The following is an 18,573-nucleotide window of genomic DNA, read 5'->3' on the forward strand; positions in this document are numbered from 1 at the left end:
AAACGCCTAGTCAAATTTAGCAATAAGCTGATGTGGCTTGGTTCCTTTCTGTTAAACGCGGTCCAATTGGACGTATTTCTGTCAAACGGAACCAAGCGCCAATTTGAGTTCCTTTGGAGGAATTTAGAATGCCGGATAGCGCGTTCTGTCAAATGGAACTAAGCGCCATGGAAAAGAATTGCGAGTATAGGACGGATTGAGCCCGACGCCCGGTTCCACCGCCAATCTAAGCCCCTCTCTACCTTTCTCCCCCTACGGCGCTTGACTCCGTTTGACAGAGATACGTCCAATTGATGTTAGGTACTTTCCCATCTAAAAAAAAAAATAAGGCAGGGAGTCTACAACGTCGCAAACAGAGATACGTGGTTTGGCAGTTTCGCACCGTCGATATTTGGCCGGTCCTTCCTATACTGCCGTGCTAAGGTAGAACGCCGTATGGACCTCCAGGCGTTGCCTTTCCTCTCATAAAATACGAATTTATTGGGAAAATTATTAATATTTTTCTCCCAATTCTTCAGAATATTTTGTATGAAATTTAAATTAAGTTATCTGCAAATTTCAAGGAAAAATATGCTTAAATTTCGTCAAAAATAAGTGATTTATCCGGGGAAATTTGGCAACTCTCGAATGTTCAAACGGCGTTCTTCCTTAACATGGCAGTATATCACTTAGGTCTTTTAGCAAAAGGTATGACTAAAGATAGGTAACGCTGGTTTTCGTAAGTAATGCGATCCAGCTCATTCTTGGGCGTGTAAAAACGTACTCGTTAAGGAAACATAAGCGTTTTTCCCGTGATGAATTGATCGAACACCTGCATACACGTAGGTATATCTTTCTAAATCTGTTTAAAATAAAAACTTGGAGTATGTTAGTGTGGAATCAAAAACGAATCAAACTTCCTTTCTCGCCAAAGAGAGATTGATTGATCTGAGATTGGACAAGGAACCGAGCTACCTAAATACTGCCGTGCTAACACTGGAAAAAAAAACAATTTGGATCTAGAGTCCAGACTCTTAAAAATATCGACAAGAAAAAGTACTCTTGATTCAATCAGAATCTGGCTTAAATCAAGAACCAAGCTTTTTAATTCAAGCGGATTTCGTTTTGATTCAAGCAAAAATCCGATTGAATCTAGAGTATTTTTTCTTGTCAATGATTTCAAGAGTCTGGACTCTGGATCCAATGTGTTTTTTTTTCCAGTGAAGGAAAAACGCTGTATGAGCCTTCAGGCGTTGCCAGATTTCCCCTGGCAAATCACTAGTTTTCCAGAAAATTTTTGAATAACTGTCTACCAATTTCGTTTTATTTTCGTTAATTTAAAACGTCTGAAAATTTCAATGAAAAATATTCATAATTTTCCTCATAGATAGACATTTTATCGAAGGAAATTCGGCAACTCTCGAATGTTCATACGGCGTTCTTCCTTAGCACGGCAGAAGTAGCTCCCTCTGAGGCGCGCATAATCAAACCGCGCGGGCAGAGCAGTAGCGGCGACGTCGATGACGACGGCGCTTTGATACGACTATTCGTGCTCTGCGGATGGCCTGGTTGCATATGCGAAAAATCTAAGGCGCGCCGACCTTCTTTCGTTCTCTCTCCGCACCACGGGTCGCGAAAGTCGAAACGCGTTGAGGCTTGCGTCATATACGCCGACCTCAGTGGCGAGGCGTGAGTGACCGATTGTCGATATTTACCCAATTGCAGCTGTGGTAAAGAATCGATCATTAAGGTGTTAACACCTTGTTTATCGATCTTATTCCGTAGGTTTAAATGGCGGAACAATCGATACATCACAAAGCATGCTACGCCACTGATTAGCCTTAGTTTAGTTCTCGTTCTCAAGCAATTGCACTGCTACTGTTCTGTCATCCTAAGGAAGAACGCCGTATGAGCCTTCAGATGTTGCCAAGTTTCCTCCGATAAAAATCGAATTAACTGAGAAAATTAAGAATATTATTTTCCACAATTTTCAGACAATTTTGTACGCAATTTCATCTAAAATATCTGACAATTTCAAGGTTAAATATGCATGAAGGTTGTCAAAAATACATGTTTTATCAAGGGAAATTTGGCAGCTCTCGAATGTTCATACGACTTTCTTCCTTAGCATGGCAGTGTTCAACAAATCTCCCGTGCTACCTCATAAGTCGGATTTCTGCGAGTGGATAAGGTTAATTTATCGACTCATTACCAACCTCTCTTACAACAAAACGATATTCAATCAAGGTGACGGTAGACGATGGGTCTAAAACATTTAGTTTTCATGCTGGCAGCATTGACGACCACATCCAAAATTCTCAACCCACCACTCGAGGTGGGTCGGACGGGATGGTTGCAAACGATGGCTGAAATTCATCGAACAACTGATTTCAGTTCTTAACTTCAGCAGAGCGTTTTTCTCTGCCAATATGAGCGAGAAATACAATAAATTAAAAGAACTTTAGACATCTACGCAAATTTTAAAGGATGCGACCTCATGCTACAATTGCGTTTTACTTAAAGTTGCAAACCCTGCACTTACTGCTGACTGATTTAGCGCAGAGGAACTATCGAAGACTGACCGACGACAACATCGCTGCCGCTAAGCACGTAGTACCTCAAAAGGATCTTCTCCGCGTTTGCACGTAATTGCTCCCGAAAAACCTCTTTTTTATCAATTATTCTAAAGCCGGAGGAGAACTTGTATATTCACCGTTTGAATGGATGAATCGAGTGAGAAATTTTGCATACGGGTTTCAATTGGCTCTCATAGTCTGACGCCGATCAATCTTCTACCGCAATCACACGCTGAATTTAGCAGCTGAATGTGGAAGTCAACAGTCATCGCCCAACGGCTGAAATTTCGCAAATTCGAGTTATTTTCATCTAGACGTGTATCAAATCTATTCGAATAGTTCAGACAAATTCCACATTAGTTCGATGGTTGCTGAGAATCGTTGCTGAATTTTGTGCGTCACCCGCAAAATCCAGGCATCGGGCCGATAACTTCCACATTCAAGCCACATTCAGCTCCCACAATCCCACATTCAGCGTGTGATTGCGGCATAAGATAGTTCTGCCGAGCTAAGTCAGTCAGCAATAAGTGCAGAGTTTCCAACCTAGAGTATAGCGCAAATGTAACATTTTTTGTGCGTGGTATCTCGAGAGAAGGTGGCAACTTCATCTTTTAACATTGGCGTAAATGTTTCAAGTTTGGCTTTTTAGGTACGTGAACTTTATGTTTGAGGCAAGCAGAATTATATTTTGCAATTAAGAGACTTACGGTAAAACGTGGATTTATTGCTCTCGGAGTTAGCATAGCAGATGTGTCGAACAGCGGTAGTGCAATCGCTGCCAAACAAGTATGAACGAGGGTATGCCTATATGACGCGGGCTCTAAACGCGTTTCGACTTTTACGGCGCACGTTGCGGAGAGAGAGCGAAAGAAAGCCAGCGCGCCTTAGATTTTTTGCATATGCAACCAGGCCAGCCGCAGAGCACGAATAGTCGTATCAAAGCGCCGTCGTCATCGACGTCGCCGCTAATACTTTCCCTGCGGTTTGACTATGCGCGCTTCAGAGGGAGTTATTCTGCCGTGCTAAGGAAGAACGCCGTATGAACATTCGAGAGTTGCCAAATTTCCTTCCATAAAATGTTTCATCTATGGGGAAAATTGTGAATATTTTTCATTGATATTTTTAGACGTTTTAGACCAAATTACAAACAAAATGTTTTGAGAAATTGATAAACAAATATTCAAAAATTTTCCTGAAAATTAGTGATTTGCCAGGGGAAATTTGGCAACGGCTGAGGGCTCATACGGCGGTTTTCCTTAGCACGGCAGTATTCAGGTAGCTCGGTTCCTTGTCGCCATAGTCCCATCTCAGATTGATTAATCTCTTTTTGGTGAGAAAGGAAGTTTGATTCGCTTTTGATTCTACAAGAGCACATTGTAAGTTTTTATTTTAAAAAGTTTTTTTAAAAGTAAAGAGGGAACACTTCGGGTAGCTCGGTTTCTTCTTTTGTCGTGCCAAAAAAAGAGCACCGTATGAATATTCGAGAGTTGCCAATTTTCCTTTGATAACATGTTTATTTTTGAAGAAAGTTATGAATATTTTTCCTTGAAATATTTAGGAACTATAGTTAAAATTGTAAACAAAATGACCTAATAAATGGGAAGGAGAATATTCATAACTTTACCAGGAAATTTGAGTTTTATCAAAGGAAACTAGGCAACGCCTAAAGGTTCATACGGCGTTTTGCCCCAGCACGGCAGTGTTTTTGTAGTCCGATCTCAAATTGATAATCGCTTCTTGGCCAGAAGGAAGTTCGATTAGCTTTTGATTCTACGCAAACATACTCTTTAAGTTTTTATTTTACAATGTTTTAGAGGGATGCTTGAGACAATGTTTTAGAAGGATACACACGTAGGTAGGTTTTCAATGTGTTCATCCCGAGAAAATCGCCAATACTTCCGTAACGAGTGTTGTCACACGCCCAGGAATAAACTGGATCTAAACAAACCAGTCATACCTACTTCAGTTTGAAAAGAAGACCGAAGTCCAGTAGTGTAGACCGGGCAACATGTTTTAGACAGGGGCTCATACAAAGTTGAACCAAATGGAAAACACCAAGTATACTTTTAACGGAGTTTTCTGGATGCTTAGAACGTGGGAAAAAGATCATCTCCCCTCATCACCTATCGTGAAACGTGCCCTTTCTGACTGCTCATCTACGTAAATGGGAAATATTGAAAAGATTGGTGGTTAGAAAAAAGTGTTTGAGCGTATTGATGAAAATTTTTCCTGCTCAAATTTTGATGATGATTTTGGAAGGATTAGGAGCTATTTTAGGACTTGGTAAGGATGGGGACAATAAATTCACTCTTAAGGACTAAAAGAAAAGGAAGGAGAGGGTATTGGGCACCACATTTGTTTTTACGCATCGGTGATAAAACACCCTCCCAACGCATTGAGTGAAATGCCACAGTCCTTACTTGACAAATTAGATTTCTACTCCTAGGCCTTTTCAATTTTCTATTTACCTTCAAGCAATTCTTCCCAATACTTTTCAGATTTAATTCATGAACTTCAATTGGATTGCATTTGGCAAAAAGGAACCAGACCAAATGCGATGTTCTCAAAATCGTGCAACTTATTCTTTTCTTTAAAGAATACTTACAAGTATTATGCGGACAATACTAAGATTTACACGACTATTTTCCTTTAAAATGAACAATTTTTTGGTGGGAAGCAACTTTCTTGGGAGACGTATTAGATAATTATGCAGAGGCAACATTTTTACAACACTGTGATTGGGCGCTGGTTCCTTTTTGCTAAATGCGATCCAATTCAAGATTAAAGTTTCCTTAATTTTGAGAAATCTCATTTCAACTTTTCAACCTTGTTCTTCTAATATCTGAACTTCAATTGTCTGAACCTACTCTCAGTGATGATTATTCTTCTAATAGGAATTCAGTACTTTAGGAAAGTTGAAACAAATTCAGGATAAAATAGAGTTATATAATTGATTGGTTGCATCCCTCGATTTTTACATCCTGCCAATTGAGCTGAATAATTGACAAGGTATAGATACCCCTGAACGATCATCTACTACTCTTCTATTCTGAATTAAGGCACAGCAAAGAAAGCGACTCACGTTATCACCCAATTGAATTCTTTTACTTCACCTTAAATATTCCTTTTACTTGATCCAAAAATCAATAGCAAAATGTAAAAAAATTTGTACCTGAATTGCAAGGTTTAAAATTCTTCGATTCTGGTTTGTTTCAATTTCTTCAATGAAAACAAATCCAAAATGTTTCCTTCAAATTTTGTGTATTTTTTTTTAGGAGAAACGGAATTCCACAGAAAATTCCAGAAAAGACTTATGGTTAGTTTCGTTTTAAAAAATAAAACACGAGCGAAGACTTACAACATTGCAATCTGAGATATTTTGTGGACTTCAGCCATCGAGTGTAACATTTTAACAATTAACCTACAGGTCAGATACCCGGTTGATTCTAGTCTGACAAGCACTGAGCTTTCTTCATGGTGTATTCTGGTCAAACAAGGATTGCTCAAGATTCCAACATGTTTGTTGGTGATTTGGGCAGCTTGTTGCTTTACGGCTTAAATATACACAGAGTCTTACTTCTAACATAATCATCCATCAATGTTATCTCTCTCACCCTTTTTTATGCCTCTAATTTTAAGAACTGATTCGTCATTTGAAATATTATCCTAATCCAATAAATTTCCAAATATTGTAATATTGTCTCCTTTTACCCACCAGACAATTATTCCAAACGTTTTTTTCATTTTCTCCTACTTCTCAGTCTTGCTCTGAACAACACTTAGTACGAAAAAAATTCCACTGTAGAAAATTTTAGTTTTGAAGAATAACCAAGGTGATGTAATGCTCATTACATCACCTTGGTTATTCTTCAAAACTAAAATTAAATATGGTGTTGTTCAAATCAAACTTTATTAACACTGTAGAAAAGACGAGCCGGTCGTTTAACATTCCCTAGTGGCATGAGTTGACTGTATCTAAAAACTAAACCAAAAAACAAATAAAGCTCTGATTTCCTGGGCTCCAGCATTGTGCACTGTAATTCAATCCATCTTCAACCGCAAGAACTTTAAGCTCAAGAATCCATGAGGATAGGTTTGCCCATACAAGTTTCTGATTGGGGACCCCCCAGAAGACACTGACGGTTTTGTGAAGGTATGGAGACTGGGTGCCGAATAGAGGATGTTACTTTGTAGGTTGTCTGATAACCTTTGGAAAGATAAGCACATTTGCGTTTGGGTGTCTCTGAGCATCAGAGTGCGCTGTAGAGGCGACGTACATGTTGGTATGTCTAAGGGAAAGTATCCAGGGATGACAAACCTACCAACCACGAAGGCAGAAGCAAGGTATCTTTTTTTCCATAAATACTTAATTTCCAGCTGAAATCAAGGTCGTCAAGTCGAAAATCCAACAACAGCAGTTCCGTGGACCAGGTTCATCATGCATCCAGCAGATACATTACACAAGTCCCTCGGACCTACATGACCTATTAATCTAGGGTCCAAAGGCCAAAAACCAATGGGACATCTGACCAAATCAATGAATATTCCTTCAAAAATTTTCTTTTATAGTCCCATATTTTACACAAACTGATTGAGGTGGGCGCTCGGTTCATAAGACAGTATGGTGGAGTTTTTTAGCCGAGGTGCGTTAGGAATCTGCATAAAGCTGAAAATCTCAAAACAGAGGGAAAAAGCTCATATGAGAACAATTTTCCCTCAAGGAGATAGGATGTATAGTGCAACACTAGTAACAACTATTCAGGAAGGCACCATCAAGGGCCATTAAGGGCATCAAGGGTCTCAGGCTGGTTTTTACAACCTCTTAGAACTTGAAAGCAAGAAACTCAGGAGGATGCGCTGAAACAGAGGATTGGCCCAACAAGGCCGAAACGCATCTAGAGTTGCCTTCCTGAATGGTCGTTACTAGTGTTGCACCAAACAGCGTATCTCTTTGAGGAAAAATTGTGCTCATATGAACTTTTTCCCTCTGTATTGAGATTTTCAGCTTTATGCAGATTTTTAATGCATGTTGGCTAAAGAAGTCCAACATACCGTCCCATATTTTACTCAAACTAAAAGTAAATTCAAGAAACGCCCACAATTCAAGTTCACTGGGTAAGTGAATGTAATAGAAGTTGTTGCTCCATGCAATATTTATTTTCAGCCAACAAATTATGGCCAGCTGCAGTTAAAGATTTCAGAAAAACACAGAAAAATTCACGAAGTCAATAGTCATCCAAGGAAACATCCAAAATAAGTAGAGAACCTCGCAATCATTCCTTTTTCTTTTAAAAGGTACCTATTTTAAAGTGATCCTGTTTTTGCTATGATACTTTCAACAAATCAGAAGTGCGGCTTCAGTTTCAGATTTTAGAACTAGCAGAGAACTGGTTCCTCAACAAACATCTTGAGCTCAATATTGGTTTGTTGTTTTACCTGTTCTTTGTAATTTAACTGTCTCATAGTTTCAGTCATTAAAATACAATTTCATAATTGGACTACATTCAGGAATAAGGAACTACGATTTCTAGCTCATCCGTAAAAAACACGAACGTGCATCTGGAAACTAATGGTACATCCGTTCTTTCTAAACTGAGCCAAAACCTGTATTTCGGAGGAGCTTTCCGTCAGATTTTTCCTCTGGGCTAAAAATAGTTTCTTCTTGTCAACCACATTGTGTCCACTTCTTTCGTTGAATCTTTGGTTATTATATTTCTTGTATTGGGAAGAGTTGCATTCATGACCAGTGAAACTAGGCCAAGGAAGCTTATAATCACATTAGTCCTGATCATAACCATTCGCGGGTTCTTACATTTCCCTATTCTACCTCTCTGCCAAATTGGAACCCGATCTGAGGGGACGATCGGTAGCCTCCCCTTGTTAGACTCTCGTAAAAAGTTATTCAATTAAAATAAAAAGTTATTCAATTAAAATGAAATTTATCAACTGCGCCAGGTCAAGACTGATCAAAGTGGCCCCAAATTTACAAAGGGTCATTTTTAAAGACTCACCTTTGAATCAGAGGGGCAAGTTACTCCTCAAAGTACATCCAAAGTAATCTGGTTCACTGTATGTTAAGCAATATACTTCAAGAACTACAGTAAAAAAGTAGGGGAAGTGAAATGTAAAAATAAAAAAAACAAAAGTACTCACATCAAGTAGTTGATGTAGTTGTTCATCTTCGAGTAACGAGTTAACGAGGTCTTTGTGATCTGCATAAACTGTTCCAAACTCTTGCAAACAGTGAATGTCGTCTAAGGAATCCAATATCATATTCACAGCTGCAACATAGAAAAAGTATTTCCAATTTTATTCCAGAGTATAACTAATTTTTTTTAACGTGTCGTAAAAAAATGATGACAAAAAAGAACTAGGAAAAACATTTGATGCCGGACTCAGATTGTAGGATAATTTTCCGCGTAAGAATGGGAGGTGGGAATATCGATTAGTGATTAGCACAGCGGTTCGAAACCTTTTTTGTTCTCAGACCAATGGAGACTCAGTTGAAAAAATATTAGCCCATTTGGATATCAATGACTTTTTTTCTTTGAGATAAAAACATTCTTGACTCTCCCTCTATTTAAAGTGCTCGTTCGGCATTCTCACAAAGGGCATTCTCAAAGTAAATATACATTTTTATTTTTCTCCCAAACTAATAAAGATAAATGAAACAGGAAAAAATATGTTCGCCATCGTACTCTTAGCCTCCCAAAGAATCCATGTTTCTTAAATTAGGAGCGCCTGTTTGCAAATGACATCATTTTTTTCACACACAACTCCTAATACTGTGAGTAAAGATTTTTATGCTCTGTAGAGGATACTTTCTTCACAGTTTTCTGGAATTCTGCGTAGGTGGAGAAGTTTTAGTCACCAAATCTCCTCAGTAACTTAAAAGAAAGATGAAATCGCCTTTATCAAGGTCCAGTAAGCACGAAGGATGAGAAGAATAGATCTCATTTTAATGAAGTTAACAAGTCTTCTATTATATGAGCAATACGAGGCCTAACTGTGTTTTGAAAAAAACAAAACCTGACAAGACAATAAGACCAGAGCGTCTCCGCTTAATTGTTGACCCACCCTTCGTTTTTTCAACATTTCACAACTTTCTGCAGCATTGATTAAATTTCCTTTTTTAAAGTAATCAATCACTAAAATTCTTTGAGTGACCCTAAATGCTATAAAAGAGTGATCGTACCAGCAGAGAGGGTAGCTTGTACTTTTTGTGAACTGTCTGGTCCCGCGTTTTCCACTTTTTGCTTTTCTCCTGGATGTCGAGTGAATTTACCTTCGACCATGTCTTGTGATGCACTTTGTAAATACACTTCAATTCTTTCAGTGCATTGAAGTGACCAAAATATCCTTGTCAGCTGTTATAAATTAGAAAACCCAGCAGGCCGCTTATTGAAAGTTTAAAGTAGCCCGATAAGACATAGAAGTGCAATATATTGCAGGGTTAAGATAGGGCTATGTCTTGTCGTGTCGGACCGACATAGTTTCAATAATCAGGCCGCAGGTAAGTATATGACAAATTTTGTAGAGAGTGAATATTTTGAACACACAGCGGCAAGAGGTGAAAACAGGAAAAACTATGTCACTCATGAAAGCGAACACCAAATTTTAGCGATGAGGGCTCACTGAAAAGCTGAGCGTATGAGAGCAATAACGTTTTATACCAATTTTATTTATCCTTGTTGATTTTGGAGAAAGTCAATATTCATCCTTACTTCACAAATACCCTTTGTAATTGGACAAGTTTATTCAAAAGGAGCTATGTGCATAGAAACGAGGGCCCTTAGACCTATAGGAGTACATGCATGACAGGGCTCATGTCAGAGTGTAAATAGTTCCTATTGATTTAAAGGTATGATAAAAAGATGGTGGGTGGAATAACCACCTATAACAACATGTTATAAATCCTCAATTTTGAAGTGAAAACTACAATATTTTCCGAGAACTCACAGCGGAGCACGCAAGGGTATGACCAATTACAAAAAATGCTTTTGCAGTTTTCTTACCGCACAAACTCAGCGATGCATCTAATAATCAAAACTTCAAATGCGATCTTCTCACAACTGTGTCTTTAGCTATAGGTGGTTATTCGTGCCATTGCCTTAATTGATGTCCAAGTCGTTAATTCTGCAGACAAATTTATCTCTCTTTTGAGGTGTTCAGAGTTGCCTTGGACCAGTCTCACAAATTTTTCAAAGACATTTTCATTTCTGCCCCTTTCCTTAGTTTCAATCTCAGTCAAACTTAGGGAGGCTTTGCAGCGCGTCAGAAAACAGGCATGCTTGGATAAGATGTAAGGATGGATAATTTTTGATTCCCGTACAGCGAGGAAAGCAAGATTTTAATTTAGAAAACTGAACATAGCTCATTGCAAAGCTTAGAGTACAGTCATTCCAGCACTTATTTGGTTTTGATCGTGACTTTCATTTAGTGCTTGAAAATTCATCCTCAAAAAATTCATTGGCTGTTACATTAGTATGCCTCATATCAATACATGCATGGTAGCAAGGTTGGGTAAAAAAATTATTTTATATAGTGGTAATTTGTTATTATTGACTTTTTGAAAAGCCAACAGACATTTGACTTGAACAGGTGGAGGGATAGAAATTGAGAAAACTTGATTTCTGGCAGGATGGACCTGGTATAACCATCACTGGTTTTCCTGTATACTTTAGACAGAAAGTTATTTTTCCTTCTGGAAAAGAAATTCGCAAATTACTCCATTTGTCTAACTGTATATGGATTGAAAAATTGTGCCCCTGCTCCCTCTTTTAAATGCTCCCAATGTTCCTCTAGTAAATACTGCATCTTGCAACTACAATGGACCACTAGACAAAGTATTCAGCATTCTGATTTATGTTTCTTAACCAAAATTTCACGTAAAACACGATGCGCATAACAAAAATTACCAAAATCAACTCCTTAGGAAGATATTTAATGATTCTTGCTGCATGAATTCAAACCATCCGCTCATGAAAACTCAATGCTCTACATGATTCACATCGCGCGCTAAAGGTTATCATGACAGTCTTTACGATATAAAAATCTGGCAACCTCAATCTTGACGCTTTGGCTCAGTTATAGCAAATTGCTTATAGTTTGAACAACACATGAAGGGAAATGAACATTGCTCGATTGAGAAGCTTGCTGAAACCGTTGTGGTGTGCGATTTGAATTACGTAGAGCTTTCAGTTTCTTGTGAGCGGGCAGTTCAAATTCCTTGGAACCAGTGTGAAATAAAAACGTTAATATCTTTGTTAAGAGTTAGTTTCAGTAATTTTCGTTGCGCAAGTCCTGTTCTTCGTGAAATTCTGGTTGAGAAACATGTATCAGATTGCTTAAATTCGTACCTTGTCTAGTGGTCCACTGTAGCTGGATGCAAGGATTAAGCAAAAAATAATACACGCTCGCAAATATCTTAAAATGCACACCAAGATAAATCAGATGATATTTGCAGTTGTGTAGTTGCATACTGTTATCCCCTGAAACCATGCAAAATATGATCCAAATCGGTTCACCTGTTGCAGAAAACTCTGGTAATAAATCTAATGAGAATGATGCGTAAGTTGGTATGATAAGAGCAATGTTTAAGGGTCAGGTAGCGCTAGCCACAGAAAACAATAATTTTATGAACACAGACCATCATTTGCAGGAAGTTCACCGTCAGAAAACTCATGATCAGGGAATAAAAAAAGACAAAAACACAAGCGATGCACTCTCTGCAAGATTAATTCTTATGCCTGTTCGTTTACCTAGAAATCAAGTTTCTCTGACTGATTTTCGGAGAAAGAGTACATTGATTATTCCTCAACACCGCATTCATGTTTTGATAATACTTGGAGGATAAGTTTTTCAAGTTTGTGCAAGAACTGACCGTATTTTGTAGCAGTACAACTAAGCATATACCACACCTCTTTCACTAAAAAATCTTACACAAAACTTGAATCTGAAACGTCAATACATCCGTAATATAATTCTAACTCACTTGCCACTTTTGCTACTTCTAAATTAAATAAGACACTTCACAGATGAATAGCACTCCTTGAATGGTGAAACTGGAGGAGTTATTAAATAATCGAAGATGGACCAAAAGATAGGGTATAAAATTGAGCATCACAATGAATGTTACCTTTTTGGAATTTTGCATACAATACAATGGACATATTGAAATTTTCCAAATTCTACTACGGTAATCCAAAGAAGGTAGAAAATAACAGTTTTTCTCTACATTAATTCACACTTTCCACTGCTCAGATAAAAACTGGTGGTGTCTACTTGACTTGAATTAAGCCCTAGAGTGATTTTGGTGAATTTCACAAGAATTTAATTCCTGAGTGATTCTTCTATTTTAAAATAACAGAAAGGAGTCACATGATATCGACAAATTAGGCACCGGCTAAATTTTGATGTCATTTGATCTGATGTTCCTAATGGCCTCCAGAGCACAATAAGCTTTTAAAATCGAACTTTCTTTGTGCCGATGATAAGAAAATCGAGCCTGAAAAAATAATTTTTCGGCCTTCTTACATGCATTTGGCTATTGCTTTACAGGCTGTTGCTTTGTGCACTGCCATGTATAAGCTGTGTTATTTGTGAAAACTGTGATTCTTCTCCTTCGTCTTGTCCTCCCAGCTTGCAAAGGAATGAAAGATCTTCGCAATCACTTACAAGATATTGCAACATTTCTACTAGATATCATGTGTAAAAATGCCCAAAACTTCACTATTCAGTCCTCTTATCTTGCAATTGGCACAAACAAAATCCATTTTAAATGCTCAATGTGCTCAGAAAGCTGTCAGAAAGTATCATATCAGATAATATCAATTAGCCGATGCTGAATTTCTTGGTGCAGTGAGCAAATTTTTTTGTTCGGCTCCATGCTACGATTTTTGTTGTTATTATTCAATTTATCTCAGAAATAAAATTATAGAGGAGTAGTTACATTCAAATTTTTCTGCTCTGACCAATAGAGACAAGTAACACATCCAAAAATAAAATTTTTCCTTTTTAATCAGACCTGGCCATTAATTTCATTCCGAGCTTAAAATCTCAAATTGGATGATTGAACTTTACTTTATACCCGTGTCTTGATGGGCACCAGAGTCTTTTTATAGGATTAATATGAGACTATTTTGAGCATGGCGCTGGCATTCAAAGCAACAATGGGCCAGCTAGGCTTTGGCTAGCAAAACCTCGATGGGCGTAGGCAGGCTACGGAGTTGAAAAGCCAGGGAGACCAACATAAAGACTAATATTATGGTTATTGGACAATCTTCAAAAGTAATGATGAGTTCATCAATACAATTAAAGGTTAAAGGAGCAGAGCAAAAGTTAACTTTGAAAATTAACAATTTTGTAATGTTATCACAACATTTCCATGACGCTATTTTTGGCAGCTGCGTGGTGAACCTGTTGAACCTGAATCAAGGCTATTGGAAGACATGAAAAAACCAGGGAGGGAAAACGGGAAACAAGGTTAAAAATATTTAATAAAGACCGAGACGTTTTGGCTCAGAATTGAGCCACTTTCAGTCAGAGAAAAACACTGGAAAATATAAAATTTAAAAAAATTGTATATTTTGCAGTGTTTTTCTCTGACTGAAAATGGCTCAATTCTGAGCCAAAATGTCCCGGTTTTTATTTTCATCCTTAATTCCCTGTCTTTTCCTCCTTGTCAATTCATATTACTATTGTCACAGATTGCTTTGTTAAGATTATAGCTATTGGACAATGGAGAGTAGATCCCAATCCTCATAGAATTAATTGGGAGCCGAGTACATGGCAAATAGTTTGCACTTTTTGTGAATGAAGTGCAAATTACCTGATGAAGTGACTTCATCTTCTCCAAAATCAGAAAATAAGTCAGTTTCACAGTTGACATCCATTTGGAAACTTGCCCACTTTGAAGACGAAACAGCGGCCATGACAGCTCCCTTTAGCCGTCGCCGCATGTTGTATTTTTGTAACTCGTCCACCGTTTTTATGAGATGATCTTTGGACACAACTTTGTCTCGGTCCTAAAATGAGATTGATCAAAAGTTAGAACAATGGATTACACACAGACCTACGAGATTTTTGACCTAATCCAGGTATTATACGATTACAACCTTCAATTCTTATTTCAGTTGGTTTAAGACATCTAAGTTGGACTCCTACTTCTTTTTTCCTTCAGTGATGGATTCCATGCCATTTTTTTAAGTATGTACCTTGGAGACTCCGCTTGGAAATAAACACTGAATATATTTTCCCTATAGATAATTCCTTAGACATCATTTTAAAATCACAAGAAAATTGGGATCCTTTCGGGGCCTGTTATGAAGATATTCTCATAAGCAGAAAGTTAGCTCTGGATAGCAATAATTTATGATTAGAAGTTCTCATTGTCGATAGATGCCTTCAGTTTCCAGCACAGCCACATCCAGTAATCCAAATTGATTTTTGATTCCTGATACACATTTTATTCTTGATTCCAGATCCTCTATTTATGTTGAAAATCATACTTTCTTTTTTTTTCTTTTTAAGTAAGGAAGTTATACCCCAGATATTTTCAAATATCATTTGAATGTGTGTGTTCTGAAATCAAGATTTGATTCCAATGAGTACATTTGAAAGTAACTTACAAGGGGAGAGGGGGGCACTAGTCACACCGCCTTCAATGGACCACTAGATAAGGTACGAATTTCAGCATTCTAATACATGTTTCTTAACCAAAATTTTACGTAAAACACGATGCTCACAACGAAAATTACCGAAATTAACTCCTTACGAAGATATTTAATGATTCTTAATGCGTGAATTCAAACCACCCGCTCATGAAAACTCAATGCTCTACGTGATTCACATTGCGCGCTAAATGTTATCATGACAGTCTCTGCGATATAAAAATCTGGCAACCTCAATCTTGACGCTTTGGCTCAGTTATAGCAAATTGCTAATAGTTTGAACAACACATGAAGGGAAATGAACATTGCTCGATTGAGAAGCTTGCTGAAACCGTTGTGGTGTGCGATTGAATTACGTAGAGCTTTCAGTTTCTTGTGAGCGGGCAGTTCAAATTCCTCGTAACCAATGTGAAATAAAACGTTAATATCTTCGTTAGGAGTTGGTTTCCGTAATTTTCGTTGTGTGAATCGTTTTCTACGCTAAATTCTGGTTAAGAAACATGTATCAGATCGCTTAAATTCGTACCTTGTCTAATGGTCCGTTCGAACGATTCTGGTACCAGAAAATAGCTTAAGAATATCTTAAGACCACCAGTTTTGAAGCCAATAGACCCTCCACTTGTCAATGAAAATCAAAGGAAAATGGGCCCAAGCAGGGTCTGAGCGCATCTTGGAGTGATGACAACCGGCCGCAGTAATGCCACTTGTCATCTAGTCTAATTTAACAGCAGTTTATCCAACTCTCAGGCTGATCAAATGGTTCGCACTAACAACATCGTCAAATCAAGCTAGTGATCAAAGGTTTTTATTCACGTTGCTGAACGTATTATTTACGCAATCCTTCCCAATTTCTCCCTCTCTCCTGACTTCACCTCAACTAAAAGGTTTTTCCTTCTTACGTTTCATTGTTTTTTTACTTCCACATTCTTTATCCTACCTTTCCCACCACCGCACTTGCTGATATTATTGACGGCTTTAAATTTTTACCGAACCTTTCTAAAATCATACCATTAGTTGAGCCTGGGTTATGATGAGCTGATATCAACAATGACGATATGATGAGAGGCAAGCTCTTTTGAAAGCGAAATCAAGAGCGCTGGGTAGTAAAAAGGGACAAAAACCGAAAAAGGATAAAAAACAATTTCATAGAGGTAAAGTCAGTAAAAAGGGAGGGATCAGGAAAAAAAGTATAAAAATTATAGTCGGCTGCACAGACAGCAACCTTCATTAATTTACTTGCAGATTATTTGACTATCCTGGGAATTGGGTTAGCTGGTAAATCATATTTGATAAAAAGCGGCAGCATTGAGGCCTGTTGGCACCATGCTCAGATTCTGCTCACACGTTTTCTTTGATTTTTTAAGAAGTTCTGAGGGTCTAAACCCCAAAACAAACAAAAAATGGTTAGTTATAGATTTTATAAGCTAATAAATGGTTCCAAAATCATCCAAACCAGAGGCGGCAAAACCAGGCCCTCCCTTAATAGATCGATGGGGTAAAAATCAGGTAACTTCTTTTGATGATCCTAAAATCAGCAACATTAAGATGTTTAAATCTTACCCTCAGCCACCTGTGACTCAGGACATCTTGAATAGTAGGCCTTGTGTTTGGGTCTAGAGTGAGCATTTTTCGAATCAGATCTTTGGCTGGTTCACTGACAAATTGCCACTGCGGTGAATCAAACTGTAAACAAATTTTGAAATTTTTAATTGCAGTCCTAAAACAAAACTTACCCAAACCCATAGAAATTATTCAAAATTACTTGTTGCATACATTATGAACAGTAAACTTAGACAGATTTAATTAGAATTAGCCAGACTGTTTTTCATATTGCTTAATTCTTTTTCAAGTTTTATTTTTTTAAGAGAGAACAACATAACGCCTCGAAACTTGTGTGAATACCCTCTGAACTATTTGGAATTAACTCACAAAATGTCACATCAGAGGGTAGATTAGTTAGATATCTTTTGCAAAAATACAATATGAGAGAAAATTAGGTAACGTCTGATAGAGTTAGGCTGCTTCTTGTTAGATCCATCCATTTTATAATCAAATATTTTTTCTACACGATAAAATACTAAAATTAAATGTTCTTCCATTAAAATCGAACTTGTTTGAAACGGTTCACTGTTCGTGGTAGTTAAGAGAAAATATGTATCAATATATTAAACACAAACTCTTTGAAAAACGAAGATAGGTTTAAATGCACTCATTGAATGGACATAAGTTTCAGTTGAGCAAAATGCCTCACCACCTTACGACAACTCCGACAAGGAATAGAAACCAATTAAGACTAACGTAAAATTATCAAAGAAATTGAGCGTTGAAGAGAATTGTGGATAACTAAATACAATTTATTTTTCAAAGCACGGTAGCTCTATTAATGTTTAACAGAGAGAGTTAGAATTTTGGAAAATTTCATAACAGCTAGGAATTTTATTTAATTATTACTGAGGGGGCGTTCAATAGGTCTTCGCACCTCTCAAGCAATTTCCACGAAATTTGTCTGATTTTCAAAGCCTGACATTTGGCAAGTTAAGGATATACATAGAGTCTACACGAAATAAGTTTACACACTTCTAGACTGCAAGAAGATCGTCTGATGTCACTTTTACATGTGAAGTAAATGGAGGGATCAAGACGGCGGATCTTCTGTCGCAGTCTAACAGTGCATAAACATATTTGGCGTAAACTATAAAAAGTCTGCTTATAACGCAACTTGAATCAAGCATTTGCGCCGAAATGCAATGTGCTTACATTCTTTCACTTGCTAGATCTCCCGCTAAAAATGAGCAATAGGTATTTTTCTGCCATTCTAAACACAAGTTACCTCGATGAACGACTGCCTTAAAATTATGGAACTTAAATTAAATTAATAGACACTCATTGTTGTGAGACAGTGCTGTTTGAACCCTATTTAAACTTGCGTAAAATATCCACATTTCATTGCAAGGCCTGGCAACCTTGAAAACACTATTTCAACCTATCAGCAGTGTCCTCCTAATTCTAAGCTCATTTGATGGTGGGAAACAAGCTTTGCGATGCTGAGTGCATCAGAATCCTGAATTTGCATGTCAAGGAGGAGGTGAGATCCCGGCCCAGGTGGCTCCGTCCCTTCAGTTCAATTTAAATGTTTACTGACAAATTACATCCTCTAATTTAAGATGGTACGGTATTCTTAAGAGAAATCTCAAAATTTGAAGCGAACAGTGGATGCAATTAAACTCTCTCTTGGACTTTGGCAACAACAGTCCTGTACCGTTGCAGACATGCGAGCACTGTGTTGTAGAAAACAGCATTCCAAGTGGAATTTTCGCATTAATTTCTCACAATCCAACTTGCCTGGA

At 37.7% G+C, this 18,573-nt stretch overlaps 1 protein-coding gene across 11 annotated transcripts in view; it reads right to left on the reverse strand.

The window, feature by feature from the left end:
* CASK (peripheral plasma membrane protein CASK) overlaps positions 1-18,573 on the reverse strand; it is an 832,536-nt gene that overhangs the window by 467,831 nt on the left and 346,132 nt on the right. For all 11 annotated transcript variants that reach the window (XM_019058934.2, XM_072305061.1, XM_019058930.2 and 8 more), the window contains 3 exons: positions 16,787-16,909; positions 14,386-14,581; positions 8,709-8,836 (listed from right to left, as the gene is read on the reverse strand). In XM_019058934.2, coding sequence (XP_018914479.1) covers positions 8,709-8,836; positions 14,386-14,581; positions 16,787-16,909 — 447 coding nt within the window. The remainder of the gene's footprint in view (positions 1-8,708; positions 8,837-14,385; positions 14,582-16,786; positions 16,910-18,573) is intronic.

This window comes from Bemisia tabaci, chromosome 10 (genome assembly GCF_918797505.1).
Source record: "Bemisia tabaci chromosome 10, PGI_BMITA_v3".
Taxonomy (NCBI): Eukaryota; Metazoa; Arthropoda; class Insecta; order Hemiptera; family Aleyrodidae; genus Bemisia; species Bemisia tabaci.